At 32.6% G+C, this 16,497-nt stretch overlaps 1 protein-coding gene and 1 long non-coding RNA gene across 5 annotated transcripts; both read left to right on the forward strand.

Annotated features, from left to right (window-relative positions):
- The first annotated feature begins 1,510 nt into the window (after window positions 1-1,510).
- Window positions 1,511-13,893, forward strand: LOC111422891 (fused lobes). 4 transcript variants are annotated; one of them, XM_023056151.2, is made up of 3 exons: window positions 1,511-1,753; window positions 10,691-10,851; window positions 11,632-13,893. In XM_023056151.2, the coding sequence occupies exons 1-3, from the start codon at window positions 1,748-1,750 to the stop codon at window positions 13,367-13,369; spliced, it is 1,905 nt and encodes a 634-aa protein (XP_022911919.2). In that variant the 5' UTR covers window positions 1,511-1,747; the 3' UTR covers window positions 13,370-13,893. The 4 variants fall into 4 exon arrangements, with proteins under 4 accessions (XP_022911919.2, XP_022911922.2, XP_022911921.2 ...); XM_023056154.2 differs by lacking the exon at window positions 1,511-1,753 and adding an exon at window positions 4,043-4,154; XM_023056153.2 differs by lacking the exon at window positions 1,511-1,753 and adding an exon at window positions 6,548-6,819.
- On the forward strand, window positions 10,858-11,203 carry LOC111422893 (uncharacterized). The gene is made up of 2 exons (XR_002707385.1): window positions 10,858-11,041; window positions 11,102-11,203. It is a non-coding gene; the product is annotated as an uncharacterized lncRNA (long non-coding RNA).
- Window positions 13,894-16,497: the final 2,604 nt, after the last annotated feature.

Consider the following 16,497-nt stretch of genomic DNA (forward strand, 5'->3'; position numbering starts at 1 on the left):
ACACACTAATTTAATAAATAATCTAATATTACATTTAATTCCACTGTGTAATAATCAACATAATAATAAATTAATCTCTGTTTGTACAATCCCATATAGCTCCATTTGCACCAGTTTTGCTCAGTTATTTCTCGGAAGCATTGTGTAATATTGATCTTATCTTCACATGCGACTTCCTTCTGTTTAATTAACGCTTTTTTTAATAAACTTTCTTTTATGTCCTTCGCTGTCTTATAGTAAGTGGCTCGGCTATATCTTACTTCAAGTGTTTATTGTCTCGACTGGGATTCTGAATTCCAGCTTTCAAAGATAGGCTACAACAAGTCTTGAAGCATAAATTGCTGCTCTGGGTCAGTCCTGAATACTCCTGAAGTATCAATCAAAAACATATCATAGCCATGGAATTTGGTATGATGTCAAAATGATGGTACAAGTTTTCAGAGTAAACTTCTAACAGCTTGTCTATTATCATTAAAAATCAAATGAAATTATCTTGACAATTGAATGAACCGAATATCTTATTTTTTATTAAATTTTACTCTTTCGTCTTTAGTCTTTTTTGAGTAAGAATGTTTAATTAACCTTAAAAGTTATTTAAATCTCTAATAATTGAGCATGCAGTTTACATCAATGTACAAAATTAATTAATTCAAATCTCCAGCCTTTGTGGTCTTTCCAGTCCCCTGGTGCCAGGTATCTTTCGGACATCGCCTTCTTTATCCCCGATGCCCATGTCGTTTTGGGCATCCCCTACTTCTTTTTTCGGTTGGACTCCATTGCTTGATTTTCTTCGGGATTCTTCCTGGACCCATTCTTTGAACGTGGTGGTACCGGGCTTCCACCCTCATTATCTCACGTATGTCGACATTTCGTACTCGATCTAGTTTAGCTCTTCTCCAGAAATCCATTTCAACTGCAAGTAGCGGATTCTCTATTTGTTTATTTAATTGCCAGGTATAGCACCAAGGGAATGAAGATAGTGGAATATAGTCTTATTTTGAGATCTTTTTTGACCAAAGAAGGGAGTTTATGGCTTTTGTTATGTTTTTGCTCCGTTGTAGCCGGCTTCGTATTTCTGCTTCACAATAAAGTACAGAGACACGTATCCTTTAATTAAGGTGTTATCATTTAGCACCAGATCTTTTGCTTCTCCGCCCACGCAAAGATACTGTGTTAAAAAACAGAAAATAAAACTAAAAATGATTATTAAAAAAAAAATAATATCTTAAGTTTGTTGGTGTTATTTATATTCACGCTGTATATTTATTTTTATCGATCTGAAGACTTTCAATGTTGGGGTCCTGAACCGCTAAATTTCGCTAAAATAATTATTAAATATAGTTGTTATCTGAAAGTTACCATTTATTTCAATAAACACTTTCTTGTCCGACAAAAGAAAAGGAGCACAGAAACGTTGTAAACTTTCTACTAGTTACAGTACCAAGTAACCTCTACGATTTAACTTAACGTAGTCGTTCACCAATGAACAGGAAGGTTTTGTCGGGCGTCAGTGTATCGACGGCACGTAACCAGGAAGGAGCTATGCCGCTTCAGCGGCTCTTTCAGGCGGTTTCATGCGCGTTTAAACGACTACCATCCGATCGCTTCACCGAAGAAGCAGACATCATTCTTTTCAGATTTCAGGAATTGCGCGTCGTGAAAATGTGCTGACGACAGCCTTGCGGGGCGCGGACGAAGCAACTCATTATCCTTTTCCCCGAGACTAATGTAGCCGAAAACACGAGATATGTGGGTAAGTAAAACGCAAATTGCCTTTTTTTTATTTTCTTATTTATTTATTTTTCTTTAATAAGCGAAAGCTAATATTAAAGTAATTGGTTTTCGATGAGGTTAAGTTCCGCGAGAAGACGCAAGCGCCGAATCAATGATTATATTATAGGTGCCCTACTCGTTTAGTTGACCGTGACCTACTCAATTCGTGTAGGAAGTTTCTCAAATAAACATATTTTTCTTAAATTACTTAGTTAATTAGTAAATACTTAGTTATTTTTGTTATATATCATCAATGGATGAAGGTTTTGCAGTTGTTGTTATTCCACCAGTGCCTATAAAAGTTGTGCGAAAGCTTAAACCACTTATACCGCTGTAGACCACTTTAGTTAATTTTAAATCTTTGAAGAATATTTTTTTTGAAACAGTTGCTTACCCCATCTAACGGTATCCACTTGCATTAAATCGTATTTTTGAGATTTTACAACAACCGGTGATATTTCTTCCAAAAATTAAGAGCTAAGTTCATTAAATCACACAAAGTATATCACTGTAAAAGTAATATAACATAGACAATTTATACGAAAATTAGGAATGTTTTTTAATCAAATGACCCCTCTTAAGAATTAGTCTTGTTATTTAACCTAACTTTCTGGTGTTACAAGATTTTCTATGTGCATTGTTAGGATCACGGACGAAATAGATTTTTTATAACGGACTTTTATGTCCGGTCGGGTGATTTTTGCTTACTTATTAACTATTAAATACATTTCATTTAGAACTTCTTCTGAACGAATTCTTCGATTTGTTGTCTTGACAAAACTTTCGATTTCTTAGGTTTTATTACAAGGATACTTTTCACCATTGTGTAAAATGTCCACAGAAAAGCTGCTGAATATTTTTCTGATTTTTCCTAGAAATAGACAAAGAGAACGTCTTCGGAACACTTGCCAGTAATTTTCTGAGTTTGAGACCAGTCCATAAAACTTAGCTATTTTGGCTGCTTGAACTATTTCTTCTAAAACGACCACTTCTCCTTCTCCTCCAGAAAATACCTCTGCTATTTCTATTTTTCTAGAGTTTTTCCATTAAATATTTCACTACAAAAACTAAACTCGCACTAAATTAACAATGACTACCCTTATTTATGCCGTTATTGCGGTAATAACAATAATTGGCTTATTCCACCTATTCCATAAAATTTTGTATGTACCACGGGCATAATTAGCGTTTCTGGCTCTTAGCGTGTTATGTTGCGGGCCACAAACGACTTCATTATGCCCTTAACACATGAATAACCATTATTCCATGATTGTTGATGACAATAATGACAATTAAACTTTAAAAAAAATTGTTACCAATACGAACAGTCAAAATAACTGTGATACTCCTAGTGATTTTATGTTTAACCAACCTAACGTCATTGTAACAAGTCATGGATTATATTTATTTTTATTTATAATTATTTAATTGATTATTTATTAATAATCTCTATAAATTTTTGAATAAAAGCTAAAAATACGACAAATTCCAAATAATTTTTTTTTAATTAAGGTCAAATCAGCAATCAATTTAGATGAAATTTTTCACAAATTTATTTATTTTAATTTAATTTAAAAAAATATATAGTTATTAATACAAATTTCATTAAGTAATCTTTATATACAAGTAAAAATTGTTATTAAAATTTGAAGATAACTTTATTTTTTGTATACACAATTTTATCAGAAAGTTTAAGTCAAATCAGCAACTTATTTAAATTTATTTCAACAATTATCATTTCATCTTAACAAAATAAACCGATTTCTATTTATTTCGCAAATCTTTAACATTTATAAATGATTAAGAAATGGTATTACGAAATCAATTTAAAAAATTTCAAATTTTTACTCATTAAAATTGTTTGTTTTAAAAGTATTGAGTTAACACAAATTACTAAAATACCATAAAGTTCAAGAATGTTATTTGTTTCCATGGAATTGATTGTAAAGTTAATATACGCTTTAGTTTACGACAACCAGATGATGGAGTATACTTGAGTAGTTATGAATAAAAACAAAGGATTCTAAATTGTAAAAATTAGAACCCCATCACCAGTTGAAATGTTAGATTATAATTAATCAACTTTTTTTTAATAGGATGTTTCGAAATAGTGACATAAATTTGCTTTTGTAGTACAACTAGTACAAGTAAGACGACATAAGATAAATGTTTTAAAATTTACAAGGGCAATATGTCGTCGTTTTTACTTATCTTATCATTGTACTGCGAGTATATATTGACTGAGTAAGATAACCGAAAATAACGTTGAGATTGGTATATTTGTTAGTAACTAAAAAATCGATTCAGTGACAACAATTATTGTAATCAAAAATCCATTTGGTTTATTCCAAGATATTAATCAAATTAGTCTAATGTTTTAGGTAAGAATGATTTATTCTTATTTCTAAAAACTTATTCTCACTATAAATGCATTAATATATATAATGTTGTAACTTTCCGTTTGTACAGGCTGAATCGGAAAGATTATTAAATCTCTTATAAACATTTCACAGCTTTAGAGGACACTATTATTATAGTTCTGTTTAATAATATGAAAAAAAGTGTTTTATGTGGAGTTTTTAGATGAATTTTTTAATGTTCTTAATTAATCATTAACATTTTGAATCATGCTTCGTGCGAAGTGAAAGTTTTGTCTGAATGTAGTAGTTATCTTTTCCAATTGCTTTTGAAAATAGTTTTATTATTAGTCCTCTATAGGGATAGTTCCATCCACTGCAGCATATGCTGATGATATAAATAAATTTCTTCTTTCATTTAAACCAAAAACTTAGTTGTGGTTCTTATTACAATTTTGCAGTGGCAATAGGTTATCTTACTGGAAACTGACTTTTTTAATAATTGAAAATTATTCATGGACGACGACGACGACAACCACAGTCATAGAACGATGTAATCAGGATGTGGAGAATATCTTGAGGGCTTGGATGTTTGATAACAATTCCACCAGTTGGTCAATTGGCTGCTACTTCGTTCAGTTTCAAAAAAACTGCTTCCATTATAGAATTATTGGTCGTAGTCCATACAGGGCATTATATGGAACAAATCCAAAGATTGGTTTATAGTCAACAACTTTATCAAGTGACATAATTAAAAATTTACAAACAAAAGAGAATATTAACGAAATACTGTCAAGAGCGGAGGAAAGCTGCTGAGTTCGATGACGATGTAGCAGAAGAACAAAATGAACAGTAATAGAAAATATTAGTTGTTTTGGAGATACCTGAAAATACTGCAATAGAAGTAATCGAAAGTACAAACTTTGAAGTAATGCCTTTTTCTGGTCTGCAAGATAAAATAAACGAGTCCCCAGAAGTAGTAATGTGTATTGATTGCACAAAAGAAAAGAATGCATCGTGTGAATTTTGTTCTCTTCAAAAAACCAACAGAGACGAATGCCATTCAAGACAAAAAAGAGTAACTGAAAGAATGCTAAAAAGCGCCATTACAAAATTCCCGCCGTTAACAATTGTTGACTGCGTACTATTGTCAGTTAACCAAATTGATTGACTATTGAGTATATCAGTTAGGGTCTGCAACTTTTGGATGTTCTGCTTGGCCTATCTCCTTTGCATTTGCATATAAAGAAAGTGGCCAGAATTACCATGTACAGGTTTAAGCAATATGCCCAAAACTGCTCCGACATGTGCTACCAATGGGTTGTGGAAGACACTATAAACATTGATATTGTGCTATCAATGCCGTCCGATTTCACAGGATCACTACGAGTGATTAATGCTCGATGCCAGATTGTACTGCCTAAATCGCAGAGTCATCAGTTGGTATATAATTTGCGATGGCCAACCATAGGATTGGACTGTGGACTAAAAACAGACTTCGCCTACTGTGGATCAGTTCTGCAGGAATGAGACACGCTAAGTTGTTTATCAACATGGTCACTGTCAAACCCTCACTGGAAATATTTTAGGACTTGCTCGTAGCAGCATTAAAGTTCTAATGGGTGTCTTTACTGGGCACGGCCGATTAAAAACATGTAGCTAAGGTTTGCTCCAGGTTCATTGTTTAAATTCCAAAGTATAAGTAAATAAAAGCCAAGTTTTGGCCTAAACGATGTCGTATTAATTTCAAAAAATATCATGATGAAGCTATGTGTATAGCTTTAAACCTACTTTGTATTATAACAATAGATATTTTTATTTCTTAACTAAATCACTCTGTATATTCAAAAATTGATACCATACAACATAAAAAAAATAAATCACGACTTGTTAGGTAACTTTAGAAAAATACTTTGTTTTAAAAACGATTGTAAAGAATGTTCGCTGCAATACTTTAGATATGTTTAAATTCTTTTCGTTTATATTTATCTTTTTAATGTTGAGATAAATGGATAATTATTGATGTTGGTTTTTAAATTTCACATTCTCTAATTAATACCTTCAACATATAACTACTATAAACGCGATTTGACCTTCTCGTTCGAGTCAATTAACCTCACTTAAATAGATTATAAATGTTTGGATGTTGAGCTGTTGCTGTCGCCACTGTTATACTCATCTGTTGACCTTTTCTCTCTAAAAATAAAATAAAAAACTTTTTGCTAAAATACTTTTTAAAAAAATTAAAATTATTTCGTCGGAAATATAAATTTAAAGAACGGTTTATTTTATAACATTTAAATAAAATTAAATGTTTTGATTTCTTTTTACTCAATATATTCTTCCTGTTTTCCTCCACCACTTTTCCTCCTACGGCAATAGTAGCCGCAGTTGCTACTTTTAGGTTCAGTTCGTTCGTTTTCGTGTTGGTATGCTCTGCGCGCTTCGTGCTGTTAACACCAGCAGCAGGAAGAACGTTAAGTTTTCACCTCACCAAGGTTACAAATGAAATTGTATTTTATACACTAGTTGATCGTCATCAACATTAATAAACGTTGAATTGTATGAAGTTTTGAAAGATTTCGATATGTTGTAAATCGCGTGTGTATGTGTGTATTTGCATTTTAGTGGACGTGTTATTTTGTTACAATATGAATATGTATATTTTTAAATCGGGCTTTTATTTAAGGTAAGGTTTATGACACAGATAAAATATCAATTAAATTGAAAAAAAAAATATGATAAAAAAGTTTTTGTAATTATCTTAACGACATCTTTTCCCCGTAACAAACGCGTATTGAGATTAAACCACAAAACGGAAGGCTTCTGGTTAGATAACATTCTTCAATATTCGTGTGTTTATTATCTGTTGAAAAAATCTATTGAGTTAAATAAAGAGTGGTGCTAAAAATTTGAAAGAAATTCATCTATGGAAAAAAACTGTAAAAGATGAAAGTTTTTATAATAATCTCACAGACAATGTCAGGTAGACGAAGAGGTTCTTTAACCCTGGGATCGGATGCGGGTCTTTGAAGAGAAGAGAACTGTACACGATACAGGCTGTTTTAAATTTCATCTTCACCGTTGCCTTCTCAGAAAGTATGCGATAATAAAGAAACTTAATTGATTTACTTATAAGTAAATATTTATTATTTCAAGTAATATTTTTAATCTTGTTTGATGTTTATGATAAAAGTAAATCCTTTTAATCCATTTGCAGTGTTATTTGAACAAATATCATAGAAAGTGGAATGCCATCTATTATAGACAAGCGTATTTAAATTTTATGTTTATTTGAATGTAATCTATTTATTTACTAATAAATTTACATACATATAAATAAACATAGAATTTAAACGTAAAAATAACTTTAACATTACCTCAACAATAAGAACTTAAATTGGCGAGAGAGATACAAACATTAGTCAATGAGAGTACTTAAAACACTGCTTGTATCCTTCAATTTAATGGTTGAATAAAAGTCAATTAACAATCTAATCATCTAAAAATGACTACATATTGAAGCCCTACAATTTGTTAACAATGAAATTCAACATTCGTTAAACTGTAATTTAGCAAAATTTGAACTGATTACTAATTATTAGTTATGACTGCGAAAATGCATCTAATTATCTGACATCTTCGAGTTTTTTTGCATCTTATTGGGCATAAAGAAAAGTTGTGAAGGAAAGTTCCAATTCGAATTTTCCGCAATTTTTATAACAATTCAACTGACTAAACTAAACTAAATTTAAACTATTTAAACTAAACGAAATTCTTCGACTTAGGTTTGCTTCGGGTTGCGTCCTTTTCATACGTTTTTGTAATTTATGAGAGATTGAAGATCTTTGGTTCTACCTAATGTACTCACCCTAACTTCTATTTCTCAAACCAATCCGAAATAGTAATCATATCCAACACAACCCAACCCAATATACATATTGCATGTTATACGTATGCGCAGAAAGGTTTAGAACTGTTGGGAACTACAGAAGTCCAGAACCAAAACAGGCCTAATGAATGAGTGCTTTAAGTCTTATGAAACGCGTTTTTATCCTTTTTTTTAACAAAAATAAAATAAATTTTGACAATGTAGCTAAATAGGTATGTAGCAGTTGGTAACACCGTAACACTTGAAAATAGAAATTTGAATTGACAATTAGAAACTGTCAAAACACAAAATGTGTTCACCTGAAAAAAATGTTTCATTTCCCAAAATAAGAGAAATTGCCAGTGTTCAACGTCCTCATCATTGTGGACCTTGTATTCGATGCTAAGAACGTGTTTAAACATTCATAGACAAAAATTGTCACATTGACAACTAGAAAAATTAATGACCCAATGTCACCAACTTGAACTGGTTCCATAAAATGTTACTAAAATTTCATTACAGCATCGGATGCTGTAAGGAGTCTCATTACAGCACCCGTTTGAGTACTGTTACAGCTTTCATTACCGTCGCGAATTACAAAATAGTATATTAAAAAACAAGTTTTGTAAGACACGTTTGAAATGCACGAATTCAAGTTGAAAAACGAGTGGCGAAGCCACGAGTTTTTTAATGAATGAGTGCTTTAAGTCTTACGAAACGTGTTTTTTATGCTATTTTTTGTAATTCGCGTTTTTATCCTTTTTTTTTAACAAAAATAAAATAAATTTTGACAATGTAGGGAAATAGGTATGCAGCAGTTGGTAACACCGTAACACTTGAAAATAGAAATTTGAATTGACAATTAGAAACTGTCAAAACACAAAATGTATTCACCTGAAAAAAATGTTTCATGTACACCTCCCAAAATAAGAGAAATTGCTCAGTGTTCAATGTCTTCATCATTGTGGACCTTGTATTCGATGCTAAGAACGTGTTTAAACATCCATAGACAAAAATTGTCACATTGACAACTAGAAAAATTAATGACCCAATGTCACCAACTTGAACTGGTCCCATAAAATGTTACTAAAATCTCATTACAGCATCGAATACTGTAAGGAATCTCATTACAGCACCCGTTTGAGTACTGTTACAGCTTTCATTACCGTCGCGAATTACAAAAAAACTATTATCACGCGTCTAAAAATTCCCACACTTCAAAAAGTTTCATGTTAGCGAAAGTTAACAATCTGTCTTTATAGAGAAGTAAAGTCTAATCAACAGCTAAAGCACTGAATTTGGCACACAAGGAATCTTCAATTAACACCATTTTAGCAAAATTTTTTCAATATTTGTGTATGTACATTTTTAGTTGTTTCATCATGTAATTTGTAATACATTCGTCACTGCATATTTCGAGGTTCGCTATTTTTCGAAGAATTTAAACCATTCGCTAATTTCTCAAATTCCTTTAACGTAATGATATTTACGATATTTCCCAAAACAACGATGACGATAAAAGTAATTGGTGGCAATTAAAGTTTATTTATCTTTATACAGTTTTAGAATTAGTATAAAAATAACGATAACGAATTTAAATAAGTAGTATTCACCAATTTAACCTTCCTGGTATTCCTTACTGTTTATCTCCACGTATCTCTGTTTATAGATCTGAATGGTGAATGCGGAACTTAACATCCTGTATACGTATGTAAAGTACAGTATACAGAATCGAATGGGTCGTTGTCGTAGCCAAGTGAGAAGCAACAATAATAACAGAAGCCTCGAACTCTGAGAATAGATCCTAGCTGCATTTTGATTTTAACCACGGTAGTTTTCGTTTAGTAATAGCTCGTCACTTTGAACGATCGGACATCTTCCGCGATTTTTAAATCTATACATTATTTTTCGCTTTTGCGAAATATTTTTAGATCGAGAAGGCGGGCTTTAATCGGTTAAAACTGTGTTTGTTAATTGGATATTATTGGCTGAGAAGGCTGCTGAGAAATAGAGGAAATGATATTGTTAGATTTTCAAAGGTAACATTCATGTTTATGTTGATATAGAATTAAAAAAAAATATGTTTTCATCATTATTGTTTTCAAAAGTGCTATATAATTTAAAGGAGTCTTAATGATAATTTTAATGGGTGCCTCATAAATGTTGCATTTATGAGTTAATGGCTAATAATATAAACGAACAAGTACGTGGGCAAATATAATTATTATTACTCAACTCCTTAGTTTTCATTTCTATAAAACTACTCTTTCTCCGAGTCTTTATCACATATGATTAACTACTTACCACAAAAGTCTATCAAACGAGCGAATTGTTTATAACTTCCAAGGTGATTATTAAAATAATTCAAAATACTCAATAATTATTAAATTCAACTTAATAATTTTTGAATCTATTACGCAAATTGTGTTCAAAAATATCTTGTACAGATTTTAAAGCAAGGTTATCCTATTTATATGCGATATTATAAAATGGCTCCTTTTATAATTAATACGGCGTCATCTGCGCTTCCCGAATAAAGACTTTTCCGGCACAATTACCCGTTTCATAGTTTTAAGAGCGAAAAACATTCTTCAATTAGATACATCACAATTGAGCCGTAGAAATGATATCATCTAATAAACTAAAATATTTTTCAGTTTAAAACGATAACGATTTTATTTTTTTGCAGAGGGTAAGAGTAATGAAGGCAGCCGATATACGACGGACCCTTTTTGTGCTGCTGCTTTTCTGTGGCGGGCTAATGGTATATTTTTTGTTCCAACAACCAACTACTCTCAACATTCCATCGTTTAACGAACAACAAGCTGCTACACTTCCAAAAACAGATAAGTAAGTTTTAATCTTTGAAAATTAATTAAGGATTGTTTCCCTAAATACAATGAATAAACTTATTAATTGGTTGCAAGAATTGCACAATTATATTATTTTCATTTTATAATAGGTTGGGAACTTTTCGTTCTGATTTGGAGAAATTTGTTACAAGAAAAGTTTCACAACCAAGACTAGCCGAAGAAATAAAGTAAATTAATTAATTCCAAATATAATATCAAACTGTATTCAACGAATTTTTATTGAATAGGAAATTAAGAAATCTATTATTTCCCAGAGAACAACAATTCAAAAAAATCAACGACTTTAATTACAAGACTGATAATTATAATACAGCAAAATTAACTGATAAGTAATGCTTTTTGTATTGCTAGAATTATTATTTTGTTTTTGGGCTTAATCATTTTACAGAAAAGTAGTTAGAAAATTTTTTGACGTTTTTAAACGTCAATTATAATCCGTTCAAAAAAATCTTTATGTCAAAATGACGTTAGGTTGGTTAAAAAAAAAATAACTAAGAGTGTCACAGTTATTTTGACGGTTCGTGTTGGTAACGATCTTTTTTTGAAGTTTAGTCCGTTTTCTTTTAGAACAGTTTTGTCCACTGTTCATTCTAGATTCGCGCGATATGACCATCATAATATATATAAAATATATTGCCGAATATAATATGAACTTTAGTAATATGCTCTTTGCTTCAATATATAGATATTAACACATAGTTACATAAATATAGTATATTATAAAATTTTTTAAAATTGTTATTGTATTTATTTTCAGAAAAACGGATGTACGGTGGACATGGAAATGCATAAATCACCGTTGCGAAAAAATACTAATGTCCGAGTGGTCTTCTGCTAAATCACAATCGCTCGCAACGTGCAATATGCTTTGCTCGGAAGTACAACTGTGGCCTTTACCATCGGGACCAATCAAGACGAGCTCCGAGACGGTTACCTTTTCGTTCCAACAAGTCGAATTTGAATCGCACGCCAAAGATCCAGCCTTAAGTCTATTGGAACAATCGTACGGGATATTCAATGAAAACTTGGTCACCATCCTTCGACAGCCGTACTCCGAGAACGCCGCCGCTAATGTTAATAGATTTCGGGTTAAAGTAATTGTCAATCATTCAGAAATTGTTAGATTAAAACTTTCCACGGATGAAAGTTACAATTTAACCGTAAATCATCAAGGGAATGATGTAATTTGCGCCGTACACGCGAACACTTTTTTTGGGGCTAGACACGGATTGGAAACTTTATCTCAATTAATTTGGTGGGACGATGGAAATTTAAGGATAATATCGAACGTTTATATACAAGACGTGCCGAAATTTTCTTACAGAGGCGTTATGATAGACACCGCAAGAAATTTTATGTCGCTAACTAGTTTAAAAAGATCAATATCCGCAATGTCAGCAAATAAATTAAATGTATTCCATTGGCACATATCGGATTCTCAAAGTTTTCCGTTAGAGATTCCGAGCGTACCAGAAATACATGAATACGGAGCTTATAATGCCGATTCTTATTATTCAGTTCAAGATGTAAAAGAACTCGTGGAATACGCGAGATTAAGAGGAGTTCGGGTTGTTATTGAAGTTGATACACCTGCTCACGCGGGAAATGGGTGGACATGGGGTCCAATAAAAGGATTAGGTGATTTAGCGGTATGTGTAAACGCCCAACCTTGGTATTTATATTGTGGAGAACCACCATGCGGGCAATTAAATCCTGAGAATCCGTACGTTTACGACATTCTTGAAAAAATATACACCGACATCTTAGAAATGACTCAGGAAGATGAAATCTTCCACATCGGCGGGGATGAGGTGAATTTGGATTGTTGGGAACAACATATGAATAGGAACATGAGCGCCGCTAATTACACAGATTTACATAATTTATGGGGAGAATTTACTTTAAAGATACTATCAAGATTACAAAAAGCGAATGGTGGCAAAAAAATTCCATACACGATAACTTGGTCGAGTAATTTAAGTAGACGACCATATAGCTCGAAATATTTAGATAAACGGGATATTGTAGTACAATCTTGGGGGGCTAGCGAATGGTATGAAAATAAAGAGTTATTAACAGATGGATACAAATTAATACTATCTCATGTAAACGCTTGGTATCTCGATTGCGGATTTGGTAAATGGAGGGAACGGGGTGATGCAGCTTGTGATCCATACAGACCATGGCAAACAGTTTATTCCCACCAACCCTGGGGTTACGACACATCATATAAAACTCAAACATTAGGTGCTGAAGTTTGTTTATGGAGTGAACAAGTGGATGAAGTCTCGCTAGACACGCGATTGTGGCCGAGAGCTGCCGCATTCGCAGAGAGAATATGGACGGATCCAAAACTCGAGGTTGATTCTTATGGGATATCTGAAAGTGTTTACACAAGATTGTCAACTCACCGTGAAAGACTGATTTCCCGAGGGATATCCGTCGAGGCTATGTGGCCTCAGTACTGTACCCAAAATCCAGGAACGTGCCTTTAATCGAACTCTCTAATCGCCTATATGTATAATAGAACGAGTGATTTGTAAGAAAAATTGTGTTGAAGGTATCTTGTGATATTCATCGGTGACGTTGTTTCTGTTAATCCAAAAAAAAACCTTGATATCTATCAACTCCACCCATTATTACAAAAATCCAGCCTTTCAAATCTAATACGATCCCCAATACAAAACGATAATCACAAATGCGCGACTATTTTTTCAACACCGCGTAGACATAGTACAAAACGGAATTGTATACAGCAAAAAAATTTAAAGTAACAATCCATTCCCGACTACTCTTAACGGAAGTGTCTGTGCCGATAGTTTAAATAATTTAATAGTTGATTCTAAAAAAATAAATAAAAAAATGCCCGAAGAGACTGTGAAAAAGGAAATATATTTAAGATGTATAGGTTGTTGTACCTTAATGTTTTTATTATTTATTCAATGAAAACTGAACAGTTGAGAAATATAAGTAATTGGAAAATAAATTATTGTGTTTTTAATAAATCTATAACAACTAACTTTTATGTTATTTTATACCTTTAAATTAATTTTTTAATTTTATTCGTTAAATCATATATGAGGTAAGTTAATTTCAGTTTTAAAGTGTAACATTAAGTTTAACTTATTGACAACAGTGAAGGACAAATAATTTTGTATTGGGAGCCCGCCCCATTGCAGTTTCCCCCCTAAAGGCTGTCTCCAATTTAACCCTTTCAGTCGTGTATTTTTAAACTTAACCTTTTTTTTTGGTAATTATACCATGGAAGAAGAACCACAAAGCATGAATACTTTTACTCCTCATACATTTAGCTTTCCTTTTACAATGTGTATGTTATTTCGTAGGGATTCTTAAGAGCAAAAATTGTTAAAAATAGAATAGGCTCTTGACTCTGAAACATAAGAAGACAGAGATGACGAAAAATTATCTTGGTCTGGCTATTTGCAGAAATATAGACAATACAAAGAATATGAATAAGGTGATAACGGCCACTTCATTACTGACTGCTAGGAGCTCAGAGTTGGTGTGAGTGGCAAAAAGCTAAAGCAACTGGATCGGTTCATTTAGTGAAGCATCATGTACTACTTCATCCAGATGTACTAAAACTTGTAATGGTAATTTATAAAGATCTATCTCAAGATAATGTGATAATCAGAAACTTTTAACTCGACGGTTTGGCGATTGACCCCAAAGCACTTATATTCTTCTTCTTCCTCCACTTTTTAAGGCCTTTGCCTTGTACTCTATAATCTAGAGACGTGGCTGGGATAATGAATGAGGAAGTCCCAATATCAAACATCTTGGCATACCGTTTTTTGCAATTTTCGGCAATCTGCCGTGACGTCTGGTTCGGGACTATCGGACTATATCTTGGACACCGCAGAGTTCTCTGATGTCTTCGCTTGTCTTATGGTCCCTCAGGGTGTAGCCTGGCCTGTTATGGATCGTAAAGTCCATCTCGGCTGTTCGAATAATTCTTTTCATTTTTTCTTTTTACATTCTGGCTTGAAAATAGTCGAAATTTTTGCTTTTATTGCGAAAAGCCTGTTTAATGAAGGACACACTATTGTTTTAGAAATAATGAATTCATTTAATATTGTTATTGGCGAAAATGCAATATCCATAAAAGCACGGAAAGAACAGGTGGGGATGAAAAATTCATTTTATCAGCCAGTAAGTCATTGGAAATTGAAAAAAATTTTTACAATTCGATTTTTTCAATACTACGTTTTTACAACTCTTGGATAAGATATTTCAAAAACAAATATCGGTTAACTAGTTTTATTGCATTAATTAACAAAAATTTATATACAAATAATTGAAATACATATTGGGTAAGATTAGTTTAGTTTCCAGCTAAGGAATATTATGCAAGGTTAATTTTGTTTATAAATTTCAATCAACCTAAGAAAGAATGTTGGGTAAGGCTAGTTTTCTATTGTAATGCCAATTATACCGTGAAGGAATGTTGAGCGAGGTCACTTTTATTTTGTAATGTCAATTATACCGTGAAGGAATGTTAGGGTAGGTCAGTTTTCTTTTGAAACCCCAATTAAAGCGTGAAGAAACCTCAATTATACCGTAAAGGAATGTTGAGCTGGGTCAGTTTTCTTTTGAAACCCCAATTAAAGCGTGAAGAAATCTCAATTATACCGTGAAGGAATGTTGAGCTAGGTCAGTTTTCTTTTATATTATCAATTATACCGTGAAGAAATGTTAAGTAAGGTCAGTTTTATTTACAAATGTCAATCATCGTAACAAGGAATTACAATTCAATATTGTCTCCCTGAATAACTTCCTTCTGAAGCTACACAGCGCTGGAGATGGTTCTTCCAATCCTCATAACAGTGCTGGACTGCGATACTGAAATATCCTTCAGCTAAATATCGTCATTTGAATATCCTTTAAATGACCCTTTTTCGAAGTTTTTCAAGAACCTCTTGATAAAAGTATTGATTTTGACCGTTTGACCTTGAGGCACATACTGTTTGGGGATGATTCCATGCATATCGAAAAAACAAATCAACATGCATTTGATCTTCGACTTGCTCATTCTTGCTATTTTTGGCCTTGGAGAGATTGAAGTGTGCCACTCCATGCTTAAACACCCAAGACTCGTCTCCAGTAATGACACGTTCCAGAAAATGGGTATCGTTCCACATTTTCATCGGTTCTTGAAGATAACGGCCTTCTACCTCGTGGTTCATCTTCAATCGACTTTCTTCCTTTTGGAAATGCCTTAAGCAAAACCTGGGCATTTGAGAAAACACTGTCTTCGCAGACCTGCTGAAGTTTTGCTCACAGTTTTTAGAACTCATTTTTAAAACGCACTAGAACAAACTGTTTCACGAAAAGAAATCGCTACGCACAAGCAAATAACTTTAGCGAGTTCAAACTCGTACTGAAAGTGTATCACATGTTCACCTGTCGCTCCTCTGAGTGTTGCCAGTCTCATTACTTAATTTACACACTTCGTATGATCCTGGTTTGTCTAACAGGCAAGTTATTGGAAATAGTAAAAAATCTGTTTTCTCAAAAACTATTGGACTAAAATTCCTGAAATGTGTTACAGATTATAAATAGTGATGTTGTTTTCTATTTGAACCTAAAAAATGATGGCTAA

This window comes from Onthophagus taurus, chromosome 7 (assembly GCF_036711975.1).
Source record: "Onthophagus taurus isolate NC chromosome 7, IU_Otau_3.0, whole genome shotgun sequence".
NCBI lineage: Eukaryota > Metazoa > Arthropoda > Insecta > Coleoptera > Scarabaeidae > Onthophagus > Onthophagus taurus.